Raw genomic sequence first — 24,811 nt, 5'->3', positions numbered from 1 at the left:
CGGCACCGCCCCATCGCAGCCCGGCGGCGCGGCGAGCGGAGGGGAGCGCAGGGCAGCGGCGCGGCGAGCTGTCGGGGGAGCGGCGATGTGAGTGCCGGGGGTCGGGAGGGAGCGGGCACAGCCCCCCGCCCTGCGAGCCGGGCTCGGGCAGGGCTGGTGGCGTGTGGTGCGGGGGCCGGGCCGGGGCTCCGCAGGCCGTGGGGAGCTCGGGGCTAGGGAGGCTGCGGCCGTGCCCCGGCTGTGGCCGGCGACCCCCGGCCCGCTGAGCGAGGTGTTTCACTGTCGCTCCGGTCTCTTTGCTCCCGTCCGGCCTGCCGCTCGATCCAGGTTGTTTGCTTTTGCTGCGCTGCCTTGCTCTTATCGCCCCAGCGCAGGCCGGGCAGCTTCGCCTCCCGCCGGTGGGACACTCGGCGTCCCTCAGTGCCAGGGATGGGGCACTGGCGTCCCTCAGTGCCAGGGATGGGGCACTCGGCGTGCCTCAGTGCCAGGGATGGGCACTCGGCGTCCCTCAGAGCGGGCCGGGAAGCTGCGAGGGGTGGGGGCCGTGGCTCCTCGCCCTGCACCCCCTCTCTCTGTACCCTTTCTCTCCCTCCCTGTCCCCTGCACTCCCTCCTGCCCCTCTCTCCGTCCCCCCTGGCCTCCCTCCCTCCCTATCCCAGGTCCCCCCACACTTTGCCGCCTTTGGTTCTGGGCAAAGCGTGAGGAAGAAAATTGTCTGTGCCTTGGTTTTACCTGGGCAGCCTTACCTACTTGAAGCCTTTAATTAGAAAATTTGTTAATACCTGACCACAGATATTAACAGGTATTATTTTGGGGACAGGGATGTGTAAAAATCCAAGCTGCTGTCGTTATTAGGTGACAGGGGCATATAGAATGGTGTTTCTATCTGCTTGTTTCTGTTGCTTTTCAAAATATCCTAACTTCCCTGCTGAAAAAAAATAATCTTGACGTGATCAAAAACTTCTCTAGTGGTCTGTCTATGGGGCAGTACTTGATGGTGAACTGTGTGAGCCTGCCTTGCAGACTGATGCTAGGTACAGCAGCGTTCTTAATTTTAGTTGTTGCTAAAATTATACCTGAACAGATTCCTGACCCAATTTATGTTGCTGGTTTTTTCCTCTCTTCTAATTCTTATCACATTCTTACTGACATAGCCCATATCCTTCTTCTGCATCTACAGCAGCAGACCTCTGCTCTCAGGAGATATCCCTGACTTCAGATATTTAACTTTTGAAAGCTGGCTCGGACAGTTCACTTTAGGTTCCCTGTATAAGGATGAAACATACACCTAAGGAGTTCAACATGCTTCTCAAGTGTCTCTTTCAGATGCAAAGTGTGCTGGTTTTGAGATGACAGTTTCCATCTATTGACAGGGAGAAGTGAGACACCTCTACCTCACTGTTTAGACAACTGAAGTTAGAGGAGATGACCCAGAGAACTGCAGCTCCATACATGCAGAGGGCTGCCTTCCCTGATATCTTTGTGCATTCTTGTATGTTAAAAGCGTTTGTGGCATTGGAAGTGGTTGAGTCACCATCCCTGGAGGTAGCTAAAAGACACATAGATGTGTCACTTAGGGACATGGTTGAGTGATGGATTTTGCAGTGCTAAGAGGGCTAAGAGTTGGACTCAATGACCTTAAAGATATTTTCCAACCTTAATGATTCTGTGATTCTGTAAGTTACAATTTTGAAAAGAGGTTTGGCAAAGCAAATTCATGTGAATACAGGTCAGGCTGAGCAGCCTCTGCAGACTCTGTTTTCCATTGGATATTGTAATTTGTATGTAGTTCACAGGGGGCTAATATAATGATAAAAAGAAGCAGACATGTGGTTTGTGAATTACAATTTACCAAGGGCTTGCAAAAATATATTTGACTTGAGGGCCAGAAGAGCAAAGCCCTTCAGACAACTGCCATGTCTCATGTGGATGAAACTCTCATCTGGCTCTACTCTGTAGGAGCCCACATATAAACATATATTGTGTGGTCTGTTGGAAAGCCAACAAGCTGGGGTTAGGCAGGACAGTCACACAGAGTCAGGGGTAGTCTTTTCCTTACCTTATTTTTAAATGCCTTAAAAACCCCCAAACGTTAAGGGTATTTAACTAAGAGTTTTTAGGGTACAGTTAGTAAACTATGAATGAACAGGGTTGCTGTGAATTATTGGGGAGTGTGAGTCAATAGGGGCCATGACACTGGGACCTACTTCACAGTTCCAGAAAACATTTTTGGTCTTCTTCTCTGCCAATCTTAGTATTGCAATTTTAGATCTCACCAGTACTGGGATATTTGAATTAAAATTAGCTATTCTGGAACAGCTTCCCATGTGAAGGAGGGTCTGTTGTGAAATACATGGAATTCTTTTTTTTTTTCTTTTGTTTTTTTCCACTTCTTTCTGTTACAGAAGTGTTACTTTTGTTCAGAAGTATGCAGTATTTCAAATAGTGTTCAGAAATAATAACAGATTCTGTCCTTTTGACTGGCTGTTACAGAACAGCTGCAATATCTACCCTGAATTAATTTGCCTGTGTACTCAAGAACTTGAATCTTACTCACACACGTGACAATGCACATAGCAGTCCTTTAGTGCTCAAACTTGCAGAAAGCTCTAAGATGTTACATTCTTGTAAAGTGTTTGGGGGTTTTAGATACTCAAACCAAAGTCTGCTGAGCCCATGTGTTCTGTTTTTTACCCCTGAGGTCTTCTGATTTGGACAGATCACATTTTTTACCCCTGATACAACCCCTCTGCATCCCTGCCAGATTTCAAGTCAGATGTTTTAGAAAAGAGCTATTCAAAGCAAATGCTTCCAGATTTTGTTTGTATAATAAAATTCTTTTTCATTGTGTTCAGAACCACCTAAACCAGTTGTTTCTCTTTCCCTCTTGATTTCAGTACATGGTAGGAACAAAATCCTCTGGCCCAATCTCCACATAAAGTTTGGCAAAGCTGTCTCAGCCCAAGATAGCCACTTTATGAGGGTTTGTAATCTTCCCTGTGTAAGGAAAGCTGTTTGCACCACCTGTTGAAACATTACTGGTACAGTTGCTTGTGAGGAGAAGCAGCCTGCAGGTTGAGAGTTCAGAGCCCTGAACCAGCCTCTAATACGTGAGGCAGGTTATTTCTGAACCTGTCCTTTTGGCATACTCCCAAACACTGCACTGGGATGTGTAACCTGGTCACTGCAGCACGGGCTGTGTCATTCTCCTGGCTCAAGAAATGCATTGTGCAGAGTATAAGTACCTGAGTTTCAGTGCTTTCTCTCTGAGTTTCATCATTTTCATATCTTTTGGAATGGCAAATAACAGGCGTTGTAAATGCAGAGTTGCTACTTGTTCTTTCTTGTCTTCTTGTTCACTCTGATGTTTTAAATTAGTTTCAGAAATCTGAAAATATTTTTAATGTTGATCAATTTCCAGTCTGCTGTTTGCAGCCAAGAGTTTGTCATCTCATGAGTTCCAAAAAACTAGCTTCATGTTCATTTCCTCCTTTTCCTTCCTTTTCCTTTAGCCCCCTAAAATGTACATTCTTCTTCTGAGTGGTAACCAGTAAAAGTTGAAAGAAGATCACTGTTCTTGGGGAGACACAAATTGGTTGTGAGTTAGTGTGGGATTTCCATCTGGTTGCGTCTACAGCAGTTTGCCCAGAGGTTTCCCAGTGCCCATCTATTGGTGCTGCCCTGTTCCCTGGCAGCAGGCTGCCAAATCAACTTGCTCAGCCAGCTCGGGAAAGTCGGGCTCCAAAGAGAACCAGAACCTTGTGCCGAGTTAGAGCTTCACAGTAAAACTGGCACCTCTCTCTGGGCCTGTGTCACCAAGTCCCTTTTGGGAGCCACACCTGGCAAAATGTGAGCAGTGCTAAACCTGAACCACGCAGACGTGATGTACTCTAGACTGTCTCCTGTTTTGCTGAAAGGGAGAAAGGGAGTTGTACTGGTGCTGGCCAGCTTTCTAGTCCTTAGGAGGCTGGCCCAGCTGTGGACATGAGAACAAGAATCAACCTTAACTTCTGTCAGAAGACAAGGAGTCTTAAAAGCTGTACTATTTTGACTGCAGTGACTTTATAAAATAGCTGTTTCCCCTTATTTGTACACAATTATTCAAGAATAAAAAACCTTTGTACTACTTTACTCTCAAGCCTGAATTTGTCAGATTGATGGAACAATCACTGACTTAAAAAATTGTCATGGATGTGAATTGTGACTGGAGTGCATGAAGAACTTGTAGCACTTCAATAAAGTGGGGTTTCACTTCAGTTGCTGCTCCTTTCCAAATATTCCTCTTTGGTTTGCTCTCATTGCAGCACCGCTGCAGCTTTGCAGGTTCTGCTGTTGTTACAGTGGCAGGTGTTATTTGATGGACATTTCAGCTGAGCTTGCTCTTTTTTTGCAGTGGTGTGAACTCAAGTAGAAAAATTTTAAGAGAATTATTTGGTATATAAGATTTATGCTCATAAGCCACAGAATTGAGATCATAAGTTACACAATTGATTTCATTAATCGTGAAGTGCAGGATTTAAGGTTCTTAGGATAGCTGTGCACACTACCATTTGCATTTATTTTATTTGCAACAGTAGAGAGAGGTTTTTATGAAAACCAACAGGAGATGAAACTAAAAGACTTTTATCAAGATGTGGATTTGTACTGAAGTCACAGGTGTGCCCTCAGGTTCTCCAGAGTGATTACTCTGTGTATTGCTGCAGTGGTTTGCAACAGATGTGGTGGCCAGCAGCATTTAGGATAGAAATGGGTGTAAAATAGAGCTGTGAAAATATGGCTTGTCAAATTCTCAGGTCTTGACTTGTGGTGGGTGCAGCTGTGCAGTCTTAATTTTAGCACTTACATTTGATTCTGTTGAAGAGAAGGAGCCTCCTGTCTTAGGTTAAACTTGGAAGAAGGCAGAGGTTCTTGCACATCCAAAACACGCAGTGAGACTTTTTTTAGTTTATGTTTTCTGTCATAATTGGTCCATTTTGTAGGAAGTTTAACTCTGCATTTAGCTGGAAATTTATTGTAGATGATGTCAAAGGGTTTAGAGACAATTTATAGCTCAAGCAGTAAAAGAGATCTTGAGGTATTTCTTAGCTTTGAATTTTTCCCTCCCACTCAGCTGGTTTACCAGCCAGAGCATTAGATTTCTTGGGCTTTGCCCCAGTATGTTTGGGTGTAAGTCTCAAAAAACCCCTTTTAATTAAATGTGTGATAAGTAATCACACAGTTCTAAAGTACACCATTTAGGGATGAGCGGATTTCTGTTTAAATCGGGGAAAGCCCAGCTGCTTCTTTCTAGATTTCCAGGAAATTGCTTGAAAAGCTGTGCATTGCTAACCATGCTGTCGCTTATAGGTTGATATATTTTTGCAGAGTACATCCTTTGTACTTAGACTTGCTTAGACTTTCAAATAATCGTAGCCTCTTGGCAATTGCATTTTTGTGTGAAACACTGGTGGGGAAAATGCATTTTAATACCCGCTTCAATTGTAGGAGTTGAGTTGGTCAGGTCTGTTTCTGTAATTAAAGAACTGCTCACACGTATCATAAGGGTTGAGGGTGCTATTGTTGTGCATGGAAGAAGTTTTGGTTTTATTGAATATCAGGAAGTACTGTCCTTGAATTTTGTACAGTGGTCTTCAGACAAAAGGCCAAGATTCAAATTTTCTGATGTTATCAGTGTAATTGTATTTTTTTATTTTGTCCCTCATTCTTTGTCATTTTAACTTAAAAATATAGAAGTCTGTTGTTCAAATGTGTTTTGGTGAACCAAAGCATTGTGTCTGTTGCTGCAAGCCAATGAGAAATAGAATTGCGTATACATAAGTCTCATCTGGCATTAGAAAGCAGTTTTTGGTGAACAAACAGCCATTGGAGGTTGTTGGTTTTATTGTTAAGTACATTGATATACTAACTTTTCAGTTCTGAAGAATTTTCCTCAAGTTTCCTCGCTTATCTAATTACATGGGTCAGAAATTCCTACTTTTTTACACTGAAACATCCAAACAATTTACTGCTGTGTCTGTGACCCCACAGGTCAGAATCTGGTCTGGGATTCACTCCCCACAGTAGCTCAGCGTTGTCCAGAACTGCACCTTTGTGTTGCTGAGTTCACTGTGTACAGTATCCAGCATTTTTATGAAAAACAGTGCAAGTTGCACTTTTCTGACAGTTCCATGTTTAAATGGGGTACCTAGAGCTTTTTGTTTATCTCTGGCTTGCTTTGTCTTGTATTTCTGGTTCTTACAGCACCACCTCAGTTGTAAAAATTCTGCAGTTTTTGGAGGTCAGATGGTCAAAGTCCCAATACTGAACTGTGCTTTATGAGACACAGTTGTTAATACAGCTACTCTTGGTAGACTTGGTTTAAAAAAAGACAACCAAACTCTTAGTATTTAATCACCCAATGAAGACTAAATTTAGTTTCTGAAGATCTATATAAATATATATGAAAACCTGTGGCTTTGGTTATTGTTTCAGATTATACATCTTTTTTTTTCTTTCCCCAGGGCCGATTACTGGAAATCTCAGCCTAAAAAATTCTGCGATTACTGCAAGTGCTGGATAGCAGACAACAGACCTGTATGATGGTCTACCATACTATGTCCATTATTTGAAACATTAGGAATTTGAATTACAGGCTTTAAACATCACTTTTTGATACTACTCTCTTGATGCATGCAATTTGTTCTATAATAATGCCTTTGTAGTACGTGTAGTGCTTAAAATATATTGCATGAGAAGCAGATACCCACATACAAGATGGTGTCTGCTGCACTCCTTGGCAGTACAGATAGGGACTAAATATCTGACCCTGCTTATTCTTCGAGTTCTGTAACTTAACATTTGGTCTGTCTTGAAACTCTCTGTGCCTGTCCTTCGCTTTCATGTGCAAGCAGAAAGTAAAACCTGGCGTCTGTACTATTTGTATGTGGTAGGCACAGTACAGCCAGTGCTCTGAGCTCCTAAAGCAGGTTTCTTTCATTTCACACAGCCCACAGAAGCATTACTGGGTTACAGAAAGGTGTTTCAGATTTGCAGATGCCTTTTGCAGACTACTAGACACATTGGTGTCTTCCTTAGCAGTAGATTTTGCATTCCTGACTGGATGCCAGGGGTATTCCTAGAGCTGAGCTTCCTCTGGCTTACAGTAAGATACCTAATTAGCTCACATGAACTGCAGGTATCTGCAAGAGTAAGTGAAGAGAAATACATGTCAAGGGAGGGATTTGAGCAATTTGTAAAGTCTGTCTCTAAACGAGATGAGTCGTCCTGGGATGTGCATCCTCTGCACATCAGTTTGTGCAAAGGTCAGGCTTAGGCATCTAACACCCAAATGCACAGATGTTTTTATGTGAGAACCACATGAGGACTACCACTGTTGTAGCTGAGCTTCTGAGCTCCAGCTCCTACTGGTGTCAGTCTTTCTGGCAGCTTTTTGCCCTGCAGACTGTTCTGTTATCCTTAGTTATCCAACTCATCCACTTTGCCTTTTCCTCCTTTTCTCTCTCTTTTTCAGATTTTTGAACCTGCAGATTAGTTTAAATTCATGAGATAGTTCCGAAGTGCAGCATAATGTAATTAAGGGCAGTAATACTTGGAACTCTAAATAACCCATGTGGTTTTTAAAAGTTTGCATGAGAATAGGGGCAAAAAAATTCCTGATGATAGAATCCTGAAGGACAGCATGAAGAGGGAACCCAGATTCCCTGTTATTTGTCTCTAACATGTGTGTTGAGCAGTATTATTTGAAAAAAAAAAAAAAAAAAGAATCTTATTCTAATACTATGAGATTACTCATAGTAATCTCATAGTATCTATGAGATTACTCATAGAATCTAATACTATGAGATTTTATAATTTCTCTGTTGAATGTTTCTCAGTGTTCCTTTATTCCTGTAGCCATTTTAGAGCTGTAGTGTTTGCTGTAAGTCTTCTCAGAACAGGTTGCATTTAGGCTTGTTCAACTAAAATTAGTCCAACTAAATTTTAAGTAACTAAAATTAACTGTTTTGAAATTGTATAATACATATTACTTTTCTTGATTTTTTTCTTACTTTGAAGAGCATTGATTTTCATGAAAGAGGAAAGAATCATAAAGAAAATGTGGCAAAGAGAATTAGTGAGGTAACTCAAATATCTTAATTGCACAAATGCTTATTTTTGCTCTTTTTCATTATCAGATTGGTTTAATTTATTCTCTTGGGTTTTTTTTTTTTGTTTTTGTTTTGTTTTAGATTAAGAAGAAAAGCTTGGAAAAGGCAAAAGAAGAAGAAAACATGTCAAAAGAATTTGCAGCAATGGAGGAGGCTGCAATGAAAGCATATCAAGAGGACATGAAAAGGCTTGGAATTAAGCCAGGTAGTTCATATAGCTGCCAGAAGATTAAAGACAGAATTGAAAGAATATTGAATAGGAAAGTTTTGTCTTAAATTAGGTTTAGGAGCGAGAGAGAAGGCCTCCAGGACTGTTGCTCATTTTAAAAAAACTGAGTCTGCAAATTGCCAGCAGTAGAAGTTGCAGTACAGACTATTTATAGCTATGGTATCCCCTGATTCATGGAACAATCAAATTTGGAGTAGAAAAATTAAACAATGTGTTAACAGAAAATTAGACTGTAGTTGGTGCTTTGAATCAGCAGTGCAGCTTCCATTGATTAATTTTATGTTTCACTTTTGCCAGTTGGAGGCAAAAGTTCTCATGAGTAGGAGAGGCTGGGTTCCCACTGGTGTGAAACAGTGGAGATGAGAGTCTCCTAGTCAGCTTGCAGCCCAACAAGTACCTTTGTTCTGGACATTGAAGACAAAATTGTCCTTTAAAAACAAGTTTGTAGTTTCAGGCCCTTATAGCAGCTGTCTTTTTCATAACTCTTTTATTTTCTCTTTTGTTGTTCAATTAGAGCTCATTGGTCCTTATGATTTTTCTCTTTCTAACTCATAATTTTAAATTTGGACGTTGTTATTGTTATGATGCTATAGTAGTAGTAAAAAGCATGATTCTTTTAATACAGTCTTTTAAGTGCACCTGCTAGGAGTGATTTTCATTCATTAATGATTTTCACTCATTAGTGAGAATACTCATAAGAACATTTCCTATTTTCTGTTGTGCAAGAGTGACTAATATTCAAGTTCAGAATAGTACTCTTTTTTCAAGGATATTTTTATTCTCCAAGATGATGTAGGTTCCAGTTCAACACAGAGTAAAACACAGAGTAACACAGTGGAAACTAAAGCAAAGAAAGAAAAGAAAGAGAAGAAGGAAAAGAAAGAAAAGAAAAAAAAGACACCTCAGGATGCCTCAAAAATTGAAACAAAGGAGTGGGTGCAAGGATTATCTCCCGAAGGCTATACGTACTACTACAACACAAAAACTGGAGGTAAAAGCTATTGAGGAGCATGTGCAGATATTATTACCAAATCTAAGTGAGAAAAGACTATCTGCATTTTTTTTTTACTTCTCTGCTCTCTCAGTAGTATGCTGTTAATTAAAATGTGAACATGTAGATGGAGTTTTGGTATACAGCATTTGAGACTTGGGTATCCAGAATTTCAGACTGGTTTTACTGTTGATTAATAACGGAAGAATACAGTAATTCCAGTTTCTGGAAATGTTTAGCCTGCCAGGGGTTAAGTACACAAAGATAGCAGTGTTCTTCCTGAAGAAGCTTTGTGATCAGGGATGTGAAATAAACTCATTGTGTCTTTCCACATTCACAGGATTTATCTAACTGACTTCTCTTGAGGAGCTTCATGTTGTGATTTGCTTTAGAATATAAAAGCAACCTTCTTTTATGCTTAATGAGAATATTACAAAATGTTTCTTAAAAATTTAAGGATTAACATTAGTATTTACTATAGTCTTTCATAATTTCATAATTTTTTTTTTAACTAAAAATCCCATATCTCTGTATCAGGCATAGTAATAGAGTCTGGAGGATTGTTAGCTCCAGTAAAGCCAGCTGTAATTATGATACTTTGGTTTATTGTTCCTACCATAGTTAGGTCAAGGATTATTCATATTCCAGCACGGTGTATATATATTTATATAATTTGTTTGTACATGTGCACGCTGCAATGTCATATCCTTTAGATCTGTTTTTAGTAAAGATTATGAAATATAAATGAAATTGAATGATGTGAAATGGGTGAAATATGCTTTTGTTTTTTAAGAATCACAGTGGGAGAAACCGAAAGGATTCCAAGGCAACTCTCAAAACTCACAAACGGTAATCCAATTATTAATAGTTTTTGACCTTGTAAACACTTAAATAATGTAAGCAATTTGCAAGTCATCTGATTGAGGAAGATTAATTTTTTGCCCTTTAAAGTTAGGAAAATATAATTTGAATATGTAAAATCTTTTATGATAAACTGCAGTTTTTCTATAGAAATTCTATTTGGCTAATTTCTCTGTCAAGGGAAGAGAAGTAATTAGTGATGGTTGGGTTCCTGCAGAATGTATTTATTTTATGCTTCAACCCATAAAATGGAAAGCTTTTGAGAAATTCTGAATAAATTCTGTTAAACCTTTTTTGAATGAAATGTAATTATAAAAACTAAACATTACACAGTTGGAATAGTTAAGCTTCCTTTATCTAAGGCAACAATGAGACTGCATTGTAGTAGTTGAAAAAAAAAGAATGCCCATTTTTTTGTGTTTGTTTTATGATACAGTTACATAATAAATTGTGTTTTACTGGGGTTCTTACAGTTATGGAACCTATATGCAAGCGATTATTCAGCAAAATTAGTCATTTAGTACATTACTTAATTTTCCTTATTTGAGGCACAGAAAAACTTGTAGAATAGTCCAAAGGCAGAAAAAATTCTTAGTATGATTAATGGGTTTTCCCATGATACTTACCACTCCAGGATTTTTGTGCTGCACAGCATTAAAAATGGGATTTTTCCAACACTCCTGTGATGTCACGTTTCCCAGTTTTCAAGATTGGTGTCATATATACACTTTAATTTGATGTCAATTTTGTTGGGTTTGCCAATGTTGGATTTTACTGTAGAGTTCAAAAGAACCTGGTGTTTTTCAGAGTGCTTGATATTCTGTAGCTCTGTATCATTACATTGCATGCTACTCTGGCTTTCTGATTCCCTTGTCCTGTGGTTTTGCACAACTTGTTAATCAGCACTTTATCTTTCCAGTCAATGCATAGCATTGAAATATGTAAAGTCACTCTTACTGTAGCCTTCCACTGAAGATGTGGTCCTAAAACTAATCTTGTATGGTCCTTGGTACATATTTACCCTGGCAGTGACCTAGTTCAGGCAGTGAAGGCATCAGAGTTGAGGTTAGTGCTTTGGAGACTTATTCCCTTGCTATCAGCATTCTGAATAATCAGAAAAAATGCCAATGTGGGCAGAGCAGATTGGGGGTGAGAAGGCACTCCCTTCTTGGCATCAATTTGAAGTTAGCTCATCCTAGCCATATCAGAAGCACACACCTTCAGCCCCCAGTATCTCTAACACCACGCAGCTGTATTTCTGTATTTTGCCATTCCTCCCTCACCCTGCTCGGTGACTTCGTCCTGTCCTGAGTTATTTTCGCTATCGCTAAAAACAAACATTTGATTGCTCCCTTATTTAGTCTGAGCTAAGGATATTGGGAACATTCCAGATCTCTAGCAAGGACTGGGACTCACTGCCCAGAAATTAAAGGGCATACTTGCAATACATTGTGCCAGGAGCCCTCCTGGCTTTACAGCATGTTAGGTTTTGCTCAGACTTGGCAAGAGGTGGGGAGGACATGAAGGGGCATGTTGAAGGCTGCCTATAACCAGTTAGACTGACAGTGTGCTTCTCAGCATTCAGGTCACACTCAGTGTGCCTAGTGTCAGTATTGGCTGAAAACCTCCAACCAACAGGTCTACAAATGCTCTGGATATAATTCATAAAAAACAGAGATGGGTTATATGTTTTTGGCCTCTTTATCCTTAAAATAAACTTTCCTTTTGCTTCTTTTGTCAAAACGCACTTAAACTTCTGAGGGCAAAACTTTGAGAAAGCATGATTCTGAAGGCTTTTGTGCCTTTGCCTGCTCTGAAACTATCAGTACAATATTTTGTGTTTACAGAGTGGGTGCAAGAGCTTTAGCTTCTGACTGTATTGTGCTTTTATTAAAAAAAACCCAAAGTTTTAACGAGAGTATTAAGCAAATGTATAGGTATACAAAAACCTGTCCGTGTATCTCTGTATACATTTATGCATTTATTAATACCAAAATAATACACGGTGAAGTTTCTCAACACAGAGCTGGCAGTATTGGTACTTAAGGAGCAGGGAGGTAGTTGTGTGCATAAGAAGGGATGAAAACTGTTTTCTTAAGGAAGATGTTAGGACATTTGTAATGACTGATTATATAGCTGTAACTGATTCTGAAAAAAAAATTACATACCCACAAAGATATACCAGCAATTTCAGCCACATTTCATGTTTATTTATTAACCAGTAGGGAAAAAAAGTGCATTGTTGAAATTGGTACTTTAGTAAAGAAGTAAAATTGTTTGCATGCAAAGTTTGATTCTATAATTATTTGTTGTAATTCGTTTTTTCAGGATAAATTTTCATTTGTTTGTGTTTATTTAATTTGTGATACAATTTATTGGTACTAGTTTTCTGTAGCCCTCACAAAGTCCTAAGTCCCAGAGAATTTTTTCAGCAGTCTTCACTAAAGAGAATTACACAAATAGGAAATTACAGCCTCAGGGGTGAATACTTTGAAAAAACCCAAACATGTAAAATAATGGCCCATATAAAAATCCAAACAGTATGGTAACAGTTATTATGCAGCCTCATACTAATTATCCACTGTTTGAGAAATAATTGTGTAGGTGCATTTGCAGTATTTTAAGTTATGGAATTCCATCTCATTGGAGTCAGAGGGAATACTTTCTAACAATATAAGGGATTCAAGCTTTAAACCAGTAAGGTGGTCACAGACAAAAAGTACTCAAGGGTTGAATAGACTCATAAATGATGCATTGGCTGATCCTGAAAACTTTTTTTCATGAGCTCCTGTATCTTTTTCCTAGGGAGCAGAGTGGGTGGAAGGTGTCACTGAAGATGGTCATACCTATTACTATAACACACAAACTGGAGGTAAGTACTTTCTTCTTAAACTCTGCGTCGGGAGAGAGGGCTTTCAGAAAAACCTCTTTTTTTTGTTTTGCAAATAGCTGAATTTTTTACTAAGTTCTGTATTTTTTAAGCTGCTGTCTTAGTTGGAATAAAATAGTTGCTTAAGTCAGCACTGGCTTTCTGGCTGCCTTGTCAGTGTGCATATGTTTTTGCTTCAGAGGTTTTTTTGGACATTCAACTCATAATTCTAAATTAGGCATTCGTCTTTACTACATATATATTGGAATTACAATTTGGAAACCAGAAGAAGGTAGGATTTTGTGTTGATGAGCATGTAGAACTGACTAAGAATCCCCTCCAAACTTCCTCTTGCTGACGTAGCGTTGATAAGAAAGTCCAGAATCTTACCTCCTACTTCTTTTCCACTTTCTTCTCCCTACATGGGGAACTTTGTGGAAACTCCCTCAGAATAGCATCTGTTTTCTAAATCTATTTGAATCATTTTAAGGTCAATGATGCCTCTCTGGAGAGCAAGTGATTTTTTTGCTGGCTATGAGTTTTCCTTCTGCAGTTGGGTATGAAGTGGCATTACTAATGATGCCAAGAATAGGGGGGAAAAAAAACAACCAAAAAAAACCAACCAATAAAACTAATCCAAAACCTTTCAGTTTTTCATTGGGCCACTCCCCTGCCCAAAAGATTTGCAATTTCTTTTGAAAGGGAAAGATGTTGGTTATTTTTAAACCTTGTCTTTCAAGTTCAGATACATTTTTGCCTATGTTTGCTGTTCTTTTAAGTACTTCATGGACATATGACACTTCTGAAGAATATGTTTCTAGTCATCACATTTGGCAGAATTTTGGGTTTTGAGATTTCAAATTGATCCCTCACTTTTATATAGCTGTAAGTGTGTGTCTTGGGAGTGCTTGAAAATGACTTCTCTGTTCTGTTAACAGTAATCCCATCCTCTAACGACAAGACAAATTTTTAACTGATATAAATACTTACAAGTGTCTCGTGTCAGTCACATAACTTAGGGGACTGATGGCTCCAGGCTGGGTGCTACCAGTCTGGGAGGCTGCACCTACTGCACTCTTTATGTGGCACCTGGGAAAGTGGACTTGCTCAGTTACTGATCTGAAGCCAGGTGACAGCAGTACCCTTAAGAGACTCTGCTGTTCACTGCCGGTTTCTTACATCTTTATTTCTTCAAGATACATCTAGGCACCTACATGTTGTATTGTTTGCAGTTAGGAAAAAAAGTAGGGGTTTTTTACATCTGAAAGCTTATGTAAAATTATAGACTGAAAATTGGGGTACTTTTGCTGTATTCTTACTAAAACCAGTTTTAAGACCATTGAGTCAACTTTTATTTGAGTATTTCTTCTCAGTGTATATACTGCAATACTACTTTTAAATTGAAAATGAGGCTATATGTGCATGTGCATATCATGTATGTACTTCCGTGTCTTTTCAGATTGATGTTTGTATTTCCTTGTTTGCTTGAGAGCTCTTTTAATTAGAGACCTAACATTACTAAGAAAAGTAGCGCCAGAAAAGGGTTTAGCTGCCTGGAGACCTGAAACTTGCAGTTATCATTCTTTACTTTATCCTGTCCTTGTAATCAATGAACAGCTCAAATCAAATAGGCACATCTGCAGGGCAGTTAATTTATTTTTCTCTCCTGTGTAAGGATGAGAGGGACCACAGTCTTGTGGGTCACAGTTCGCTGTGTGTGATGTTTTTTGTAAGAGCTAATTAAAACAAGTTTTATCACCAGTGAACTCAGCTGTCCTGACTGTGTCTCTGCTGGGAAGAAATGTTATCTTTCTGATTATGGTTATTAAAACAAATGTACCAAACAAAGGCAAAAGCTTTTTGCTAAATTATTTGCTGTATTTTTGCATAAGGCAGCACTGCTTCTGAAAGGTTATGTTGTCAAAGCAATAAGAGATCAAAACAAGAAGCATAAATAATGTGGTTGTTCAAATGTCTTGGACAGTGTCCACATGGGAGAAACCGGCTGGTTTTGTTTCATCTTCAAATGAGAAGGGTCAGAGTGACAAGCCTGCAGAAACAGCATCTGAATCAGACTCAGAAGACAGTGAGAATGAAGAAGAGAGTTCAGAAACAAACTTCAAGGTAAGTTTTCCTCAGATTTATTTTGCATAGAAAATTATAACTGAATCTTTGATGATTTGTGGTAGGCTGTACTTACTGAAATGAGATTGAAATGTGTGACCAAAAGTAAAATTTTGCACTGCTTAATTAAATGAATCTTTATTCAATTATTTGGCTCATTAGTGGCACTGTTCCAGAATAGAAAGCATGATCTTTTCTTCAACACACCAGAAGTACCTTGAGTTCTACAAGACTTGTGATGTTCTCTGAGAAAGGTCACTGTCATCTCTCTGAAATAATCCACAAAATGGTTTGGATTTCAGTGTGAGGATGACTTCAACCTTTCATTGGTAAATGTGACTGCCAATAGACCTTCAGGGAATACTTTGGACTGAAAATGACATGGTTGTATTTTCCTTATTAAATTGAGAAAAAACGCAGCACATAGTACAAAATCTGTATCAATTACATATTTAAAACATACATTGAAACTTGAGATAAAACATGTGATAATGTCTCTGGTTGAGTTAGATGGTTTCCCTGAAGCTGGTAATTCAGAACAGACACAGGCAATTTAAATACAAAATGTATTCGTAGACAGGTATTCATTGTAAAACACGTACTTTTGTATCACTGTGCATCATTACAAACTGCTACCAGGTATTAGCAATAAGTGTGTGCATCTGCATGTAGAGGAAGTAGTATTTGACATTTTTCATCTTTATTTTAAGATATGCTAAGCTTTGTTTTCCAGTGAGTTTAAAGTTTGCTAACTTCAGCCTTGGTAGATGGGATTTTCCTGCTTTAATTTCTTGTGACATTAAAGATACATTTTTCATCTATAAAACTCAAGAAGAAAAGTTTGTAAATCTACATACTACATATTGCAATATGAATTTATTTCTTCAAGCTACTGTTGGTTGAAAAGCATGAATAGTAGATAATAATAGTAGCAAATAAAAGATGTAAAATAAAGCTACATTATGTTTTCATTTAGGCTTTTTTGCTTAAGATGGGTTTTTTCCTCTTTAGAGGAAAGGAGATAATGGTGAGGAATCAGAGGAAGGGAAAAAATCTCCCAAAGCTAAAAAGTTAAGCCCTTATGGGAAATGGCGAGAAGTTAAGTCAGAAGAAACCACGGATAAAGAGAAGAGTACATCAGCTTCCCAAGAAACCTCTAGTGATGGATCTGACATGACCAACCCTTATGGAAAATGGAAAGCACTTAAAGAAGTAGGGGAAGAACAAGAAGAAGAAGCAGGGTGAGTATCTTTTTACCATCCTTACTTTCATAATGTTGTTTGCAAGAACTGAAGCTTTTTCCTCTGAATTCTGGCAGAATTAGCACAACTGTGACTGGAAATATTGCCCAAATACAATTCTTTTCACAATGATTATTTTAAGTAATAGTTCTCCTTTGCAGACAGAGGTGGTGTTTTGGGTTTTGTGTACAAGTTCACCATGAGTACAAAGTAAATTGAAGTGATTTAAGAATCATAGTCATGCACTATTTTTTCAGAGGCTGAGTATCAAATATTTAAATGTTGTTACTCTGAGCTTATGTTCCTTACATCATCTCCTTCAACAAACTGATTCAGCTGCCCCAGGAGTTCCTATGATCTCTCTCTCTCTCTCTCCCCCATGTCAGACCAATGAACTGCAGATGTTTTCATGAAGTGCATCTGATCAGAAGGGTTGTTTTGTTTGTCTGCATAATGCCTGTGGTGGATCTTTTGTTTCTTCCTTGTGAAGTATGCTCTTTTATTGTCAGCTTCTGCTTGTGGGTTCCTCAAGGAGTCTGGCAAAAATAGGTTTTGGAGAGTGAAAAGAGTCTTTCCCCTTATGCCTTCTCCATTCTTCAATGTTATTGAGCAGGTAGAGCTCCGACAGTGTTCATACTAAATTAAGCACTGATGTACTTCTTGGAGATGATAATGTTCACGTAACACCTCCTGATTGCACCAGCTAAACCGCTCCTTGTCTCCTGAGCTGAAGAATTCTTTTAGATTTTTGGAAAGCACTGTGTAGTAAAAAGTGCTTTCAGCCATTGGACCTGATAGATCAGTCTGTACTTCAACGGACAGGCTTGAGATGAGCACATGTGTCAATGAGACAAATGCAGTTGTTCATTATTTGCTTTAAATTCAGTCTAGGAACAGTGTCAACCACTTCCAGAAAGTTTACACTTTTGGGATACTACAACAATCACATTTTCTTGACTTGCCATCATTCTTGTGGCTCTTATTTGGGTGCTTGAACCAGGTCCATGTCTTCCTAGAAGCATGGAACCTCAGACTGGGTGTAGTAGACGAGCTGACATCAGGCTAACACTCAGTAGTAGCAGAAGTATTCGTATGTGGATTGGCCAGTATCTCTGCAGCAGTGTTGTACTGGTGCAATACCTGTGATTTGGGTAACTTTCTGCCAGCTCTTTGGTTCTTCTTCTTCGTCATATGTTTGTGCCACGGGTTATCCTTGTGGAACACAGTGTTTTGCTGCTGACCCCTTAAAATTGATAGGTCATTTTCAGTTGGTGTCTTTGATTTGTTTGGATCATTATTGGCTGTGATCCTGCCCTCCAAAGCCGCCTCTCCCAGCTTAGGATCGCTGTCTGATTTGGTAAGCTGGGTCTCTCTTCTGCCATGCAGTCCCTTCAGAATGGACACTTGAGGCAAACAACTCAATGGTGCTCTGGCAGTGAACCCTGCTACTACTCACTGTCTCCCATTTTTCAATAGTCTCACACTTACAGACATACAGCCCTGTTACCTCTTGCAGGACAGTCGGCACAATGAGTGCTTGGGCCATGCTATAAGTTCTGTACAAAATGAGGTATTCGTTTGTTGCTTTTTATGGCAGCCCACGCAGAAGAAACAAAGAACATGGGTGTTTTTTCTTGATGCCTGTCATGTTGATAACTACAAGACTGCATCTAGCTCAAAGCTGTTTTGTCAAATAAAAATAGCTGTTGCTGACTGCAATACACCATGTTGCTTTCTGCATGTAGATTAACCCTTTTATATTTTCCTCTCTTCTTCCAGTGAAAAAGTGGACCTGGAGCTTCCAAGTACCGAGAGTGACAATGTAGCAGCCCCAGTGCTAGAGGATCCAGAAGAGGAAACAGTCATATTTAAAGAGAAGACAGTCACCTCCCTCGGAGACCTGACAGAAGGGGTGCCCATGTTTAAGAAGAGGAAATTTGAAAATGGAAAATCTAGAAACTTAAGACAAAGACTAAGTGATCAGTAATACTTAACAAATCATTTTAGATTCTGTTTAAGCTGGAGTGAATCAAAAGTATAATATTTTCAACAGGCTTTTATAAAGAAAGTGTTGGATAGAAGTTAAGGATTTATAGGTAATAAAGCATACGTGAGTTTAATATTTTTTTATTTTATTTTGATGTGATTGGTTTTGGAATGGAAGTTTGTGTGAAATTACTTATGCAATATTGTACATACATGTATTCTTTATTGTAACCATGCCATCCAAGTTCTATTTGCTCTGTGTATGCTGTTTTAAATACATTTCATAAGGGTTTTTTACTCCTTTTCTAAGTATGTGAGAATGCAGTAATCCTTAATCTGACAAAAATGAAGCAGACCTTCTATTTTCATAGAGGAACAGGATCAACAGAATATACTAGAGAGTAAAATCATCCCCCAAGATTGTTTATGTGGTGTAGTTTCTCCACTAACAAGTAAAATATTGTGCTTACTAACCTTTGTCTGATCGCTTGCAAAAGAGTGGGTGGTGAGACTGCCAGCATTTCAAACTGATCATTTAGAAGCTGTTTTTAGAAGAGTTAGTCACATCAGTGCCACCCATTCCAAATGATGTTCTGAAAAATTATTCGTGTATGCACATGGTAAATGTATTAAACCTCTGCAGGAGATTTAACTCTGATCAATCCTAACTTGTAGTCACAGCACCAGAGCCACCCCTGTTGGAGTAGACTTTTCTGTGATATCTTCCTGTCTCCTGCTTTGTTGTCTACTTGAATTTTTCCTTGCTTTTACTTATCAAGTTTTCTTTTTTAGTCTTGCTTTCTTTTTGTCTATTTCCTAGCAAAAAACCACTTGCCTGATATTTTAATGAAAAAATACTTTAGAGACTTGGCCCTGCTACAGCATACAGGACCATTTTTGAGGTGGTTGTGTTTTTTCTGTTGGTAAGAAGTGTGTGTTTTATGGTTGCAGTGTTGGATAAGCTGAGAGGGCCTAAGTGTGTTGAAGCTTCATCATTCTCGTTACCACAGGGGAGGAAACCAAAAGATCAACAGAGCTGATGGCTGTAGAGTCCAAGTTGACTTGGACATTTTCTGAAGGATTGTCCCACTTGGTGGGATTGGTCTGCATTAGCATCACCAGGATTCATTGTCTGTGTCAGAATATAGCTGCACTCATTGCTTCTCTAGCCATCAAACAGTGAACCAGAAAGGTCCAAATAATGAATCTGTTAAAAACTATGTCTCTAATCTTAAAGCTCACTGGTGTTTTGTTCAGGAGAGTCTCAGTCAAGAAAAAAAGGAATGCAGCTAAGGCAGTTGTCAAGAGTCCAGCAACATAGAGTTAGTAACTGCTGAGCTTGAATGTCTTTGAGAAAACAACTATTAATCTGTTGGATCAATTGAGAAAGGAGTGCAGGATAGGGAATCTGGTTTATTCTGTATTACAGTGGAAGCTGAAGTTCTTTTTTCTATTCTTGGAAGAGAATTAGTTATTGTATTTAATCCCATGTGTTTTCTTGGCTTCTGCAGGGTTGGTGTAATTTGGGTGATGTTTGTTCTGATAAATTGGAAAGTTTACTGTAATATCTGACCTATTATTATTTAGAGATGCAGGACACATGCAGGATGCTTCAAATTCTGAGATGCAGGAATGTATGAAATGTACTCCCAGAAGAGGGTTTCTTAATCAGGTATTTTAGGGTTTGTTCTTACTTGCCCATTACTCTGGGAGCCTGCACTAACTTGAAGTTTTCTTGTGTTTGTGGCCAATTTACACAAGTCCTGCTAAGTAGCTTTCCTTCATCTTGAATCCATCACATCTTCTCTTTTTGAAATCATAAACAGCATCCCTGTGTGACAGGATCTTCAGTGTCCCACCAGTGCTTCTCTTCACCCATTCCAGCCTGTGTCTGCCTGGACTACACTTGCCTAGATGGATTTCCCTGGGCTAGTTCACCTTGATTAAGGCCATGCATGATATCACCAGTACTTCTTAGCATATTGGAAGTAACTCTTGATACTTCCCTAAACCTCATTTGCTTTTCCCATGACCTCACACACTGTCGGCCATGGGCACCATCACCAGTGATTTAGCACTATTCTTTCTGCTCCTTTGCTTTTGCCAGCTGCTGACTTACCAGCTGGTCATGCTTTCCTTTCAAGCACAATTCTTTATTTTCTTAGACATTTTTTTGTACTGCTGTACTCATCCTCCTTCTGTTACTCCAAAGTATATGCATTTCATTATGATTTCTGAAAAGTTGTTTTTGTTTATTAGTGCAGTTTTATCGAATAGTATAGAGTTTTCTTGTAGGTTCCACTTTTAATGTCCTCTGATAGCTTTCCTCTTTTAGTGAGGTTCCCCAAATATTAGCATCTTTCCTTTAAAATGCTTTGTCACTTTGAAGTGGTCACAGGCAGCGATTTAAGATACCTGTAACTAAATCTCTTGAGCAGATGTTTAAAGACATCTGAAAATGAGTGCTCAAAACTTCTTTCCTTGTGGAGCTGCTGTTAGTTATAATATGAGCCAAAGGTCTTTGTATTGTATTAAGTAGAAAAACCAGAACATTAGGAAAAAAGACTGAAAGTTTTCTTTGCTTACAGCTAGTAAAGTTAGTTTAAATACCATACGTGTGGTTTTAGCTGATGTGACTTTTAAAGCCTGCATTTCACAAAGAAATACAGCACTTTGCTCTCCACTACCTCTGAAAGTCAGAGACCAGTTAATTCTTTGTTCTTAAGTGTAAGTTATAAAAAAGGCCAGTTGAGTTTTGATATATCCTAAACCATTGCTTAATTTTGCACCATGCTGTCATTCAATTTCCTTACTATGTATCTAAACCAAATATTTTCTGCTCTACACAAAAACATTGTCTTGTGTGAGATTTAAAGCAGGCATTGCTTTTCCAGGACATCTGTTTTGCACAGATTTCCCTCCCTTCTGTTCTAGCTCCCTGCAAACTCTTCTGCTTTTGGAATTTGCTATAGGAGCCCTCTAGGTATTGCCACTGTTACACTCCTCATCTGCTAACCCTTCTTTGAGCTGTGCTGGCTTTTGACAAAGGAATGTTCTTTTTACTGTTTCAGCCAAGAGTTGTCTTTTCTGGCTGATCTATTTTCTGTCAGACAGTGTTTTTATCTGCTTGCCTGTTTTTATTGCCAGCTCTTTGACTACACCTTTGGTTTTATGTGATGTCATAAGCATTATGAGCAATATGAGGAGAGCCAGAGAGGAGGGGGCAGTCATTGCGATTTCTGATGATGATGATTTCTTCTGTGTGGTTTTGAGCCAGTCAATTCACTGCTCTGTATTTTTCTTTCCTTGCCTCATGTTTTCATCCACCCTGTCTGCTTAGAAAGGCAGCTTCACAGCATAAGACTCGTGTGTGTTTTTACAGCAAGGCCTGCCTGAAGTTGGGGAGGCTTTTAGAAGCAAATATATTGCATATATGGAAAAAAGAAAAATTGTTTTGTTGAGCATTTGCTATGCCAGGAGCTTTGCAGAGACTGCTCAATTTTACCTATGTTACAGAATAATCCTTATTCTTATTTAGGCTAAAATGCATTTTAATCCTTCACCTGGGGATTTGTAGATTGAAATCCACACTTTCCTAAGAGGAAAGTGACCCTCATAGATAAAATTTGACACCCTTATAGATAAAATTTGTGCCTGCAGCATCCTCCAGTTCCAATATTCAGTTTTAGAAGTGGCAGGGCTGGGGAGATCATGACATGGATCTGAGTTAAATTCACTAACTTGTGCATGGATAAGTATTTCCCCTTTTTCTTTTTTCTTCCCTGAAAGAAATTTTATTTCAGTGCAAATTTGGGCATCTCAGAAAGGGAGTAAAAAACAATTTCATGCTGCTTGGTTTCTTTTATTTGTTTTTTGAGTTGTGTCTCCCCCTTTTTAGTACTTTCCTTATTATTGCTGTCTTCCTTGAATTGTCTTCCTCCAGTATTCCCAGATATGCAAATCTCTATCACCGTTGTGCCGTGTTTCTGTTGTCCTCCTTCACTTCTCCCCTGCTCTGCTGAGATTCCCGGAAATCTTCGTGTTCTCCTGTAGCCGCCGTGTATCCGGGTCCCGGCTCCCAGGAGCGATTCTGCTGCCTGTTTGCACTGTGCCCTGAAGAGCCCTGTCTGCTTTCCAACAACACACAAGCTGTTTCAAGACTGTACATGTGCTCTTTTGATTTCCTTGATAATTCCTTTTCCCATGACAGATTCCATTCCTTGCACAGCGTTTGCAGCCCTTAGATCCTTTTGCTTGTTGGTACAAAAGCTGTCTTTGTACCTCCTTCTATCAGCTGTGGCAACCCTTGGGTTCTGTTTTGTCAGCCAGACCTCTTCAGTCTCTCTTCTATCTACCTCTTAAGTGCTCCTACCTTCTACCTGCTAAATTATTTAACTTAGAATTTGTGTTAACTATTTGTGTGATTAGCAGGTTTAGTTTTGTGAAATGTTTCAGGATAGAACTTGAATTAAAGTTTCCGTACAAAGCAAAAAGTGTTGCACATTATGATCTGACAAAAGGCTAAATTTGCCCAAGAGGATTTCCAGAGAACCAGATTTCAGAGATTCCTGGAGAATTTGGGGAATTCCCAGGATTCAAAAGCAGATTTGATTTTACCTGTAAAACCATAAATAGCCTGTTAAAAACCAGCAGACAGTGTTTTACAGACCATGGACTGGAGACAGTGGATTTTAATGGCTTGCTTGGGGTGATTGAAAAGCGTTTGTTTTAGTTTATAAGTAAGTCTGCAAAGTTAAACAGCTGGTTTTTCTTCTCAGTTGCAATTACAAAATATTGCAAGCTCTTGAAGTGGAATTTATATGAAAATACTGAATAAAGCTTTCATTTGAACAATCTGTGTTTGTACCATCGTGTATCTGTTCAGGGAGTTTAGGGCAACCTGGGAGATTTAGGGGTGCAGATTCTGTTAAAAATGGAGTCTGGGGTAAATATAAACTAAAATAGGTTTGTAAATAAGGAAATGCTTCTTAAAAATAATATTATTATTACTTTTATTATTTTATTTTATTTTGTGGCCACCAACAGAATATCTGAGTGCCTTCCTGTAGCACCTTAAGCAGTAACTGGAAGTTGGTTTATTCTGTGCATCAATTATGAGTAACAAAAACCTCGGGTTTAAATTTTTTATTTAAAAGTTTTTAACTGAGTTCAGGTTAAGATTTGTTGTGGTTACTGTTAGTAACATTCAAAATAAAGCTGAATATATGAGCTTTTTGATGATAACTGACTGTGATTCAGTATTTCATGTATTTGCTGGCCTTAGGAACAATGAGCAGTGCTCTGAGAGTCAGATACACACTCGATGACTCACTGAAAGCAATCGAGGCAAGGCACCCAGGCTGCCCTCCTTTAGCAGAGGGGGAACATCCATCTCTGCACTGCCATGGAAGGGGTGCTGCTTCCAGGCACACACAGCTTTTGTCTGGCTTCCCTGCTGGCTGGATGAGACCTCAGCAGAGAAATGAAAGGGGTCCAGGAACTGCAACTCCTATCAATCAGCAGGAGCTGCAGAGCGGTGAAGCTGGTGCCTTGCACGAGCTGTGATGTGACAGCTGTGGGGAAGCCAGGCAGAGGGTGGAAGCTTGTGTTTGCTGTAGCACTATTTGACAAGGAAGAGTGCAGGAGAAGGCTGTTTCCAGCAGAGGAACGTTCTCTTGCTCTGTTGTGCTGTTTGTTTCTTCCCAAGAAACTGTTTTCCCTTTTCTTCCCCATGCTTTGTTAGTGTAATTTTCCCTGCTATTGATTTTGCTGCTGGAAGTCCTGACTGCTTGTAGGAACCAAAAAGCCCAAGCTGAAATATTCTATCCTGAAAACACCTCAGAAATAGCAGTGTTATGCTGCACACCCTTTCCTTAAGGCCAAGTGCCAGGCCATGGTCAAAGACAATCTCTCAGCTCTTTCATCCCACAGAAAGGCTGGGGTGGAAGAGCTCAGAATAAAATATGGCTTCAAGTATTTTTTAAGTTTGGAGAAAACAAGTTCAAATAATGTGTTTTCAATGAGGAGAAGCAAATATATCCGATTTTAGTAAAGCAGAGCATAGCAGGCAGTGGCCTCCAGTAGAAGTGTTTCCACTCCATCCCAGCTGTCATAGCTGTATTTGTATATGCAATTGAAGGAAAAGCTTAGGACACAGACCCTCCAGGATCTCCTGGGCCAGCCTGGCAGAAGGGGCTCAGCTTCTAAATTTCAATACCTATATTCAGGACATCCAAAATTTAGTAAGAGGGGAGCTGCTGTCTGCTTTCCCTATTCTCATCACTCTGCACAAAACCATCAACAAGAAAGGGCTACGGAAATTAATCAATCACAAATATCCATAAGGTCCTGCAGAAATATCAC

At 39.3% G+C, this 24,811-nt stretch overlaps 1 protein-coding gene across 2 annotated transcripts; it reads left to right on the top strand.

Moving 5' to 3' along the window:
- The first annotated feature begins 9 nt into the window (after positions 1–9).
- On the top strand, positions 10–23,304 carry WBP4 (WW domain binding protein 4). Of its 2 annotated transcripts, XR_010026801.1 has the most exons (11): positions 10–87; positions 6,501–6,573; positions 8,056–8,118; positions 8,229–8,352; positions 9,164–9,367; positions 10,161–10,216; positions 13,034–13,100; positions 15,082–15,221; positions 16,233–16,462; positions 18,242–18,558; positions 22,392–23,304. XR_010026801.1 is itself a non-coding variant. In XM_063149379.1 (10 exons), coding segments are annotated over exons 1-10 (1,167 nt in total). In that variant the 5' UTR covers positions 10–85; the 3' UTR covers positions 18,450–23,304. The 2 variants fall into 2 exon arrangements, 1 of the variants encoding a protein (XP_063005449.1); XM_063149379.1 differs by having other exon boundaries at positions 18,242–23,304.
- Positions 23,305–24,811: the final 1,507 nt, after the last annotated feature.

Source organism: Melospiza melodia, chromosome 2, assembly GCF_035770615.1.
Source record: "Melospiza melodia melodia isolate bMelMel2 chromosome 2, bMelMel2.pri, whole genome shotgun sequence".
In the NCBI taxonomy this organism is placed as follows: Eukaryota; Metazoa; Chordata; class Aves; order Passeriformes; family Passerellidae; genus Melospiza; species Melospiza melodia.
Note: the sequence above shows the minus strand (reverse complement) of the source record. Positions and strands in the feature narration are given on the sequence as shown.

What these genes read in the sequence shown, in the direction of transcription:
- WBP4 (XM_063149379.1), top strand. An exon ending in CTATAACACACAAACTGGAG is followed by an intron (nt 13,101 to 15,081) that starts GTAAGTACTTTC and finishes TGTCTTGGACAG; the next exon opens with TGTCCACATGGGAGAAACCG. An exon ending in GAACAAGAAGAAGAAGCAGG is followed by an intron (nt 16,463 to 18,241) that starts GTGAGTATCTTT and finishes CTCTTCTTCCAG; the next exon opens with TGAAAAAGTGGACCTGGAGC.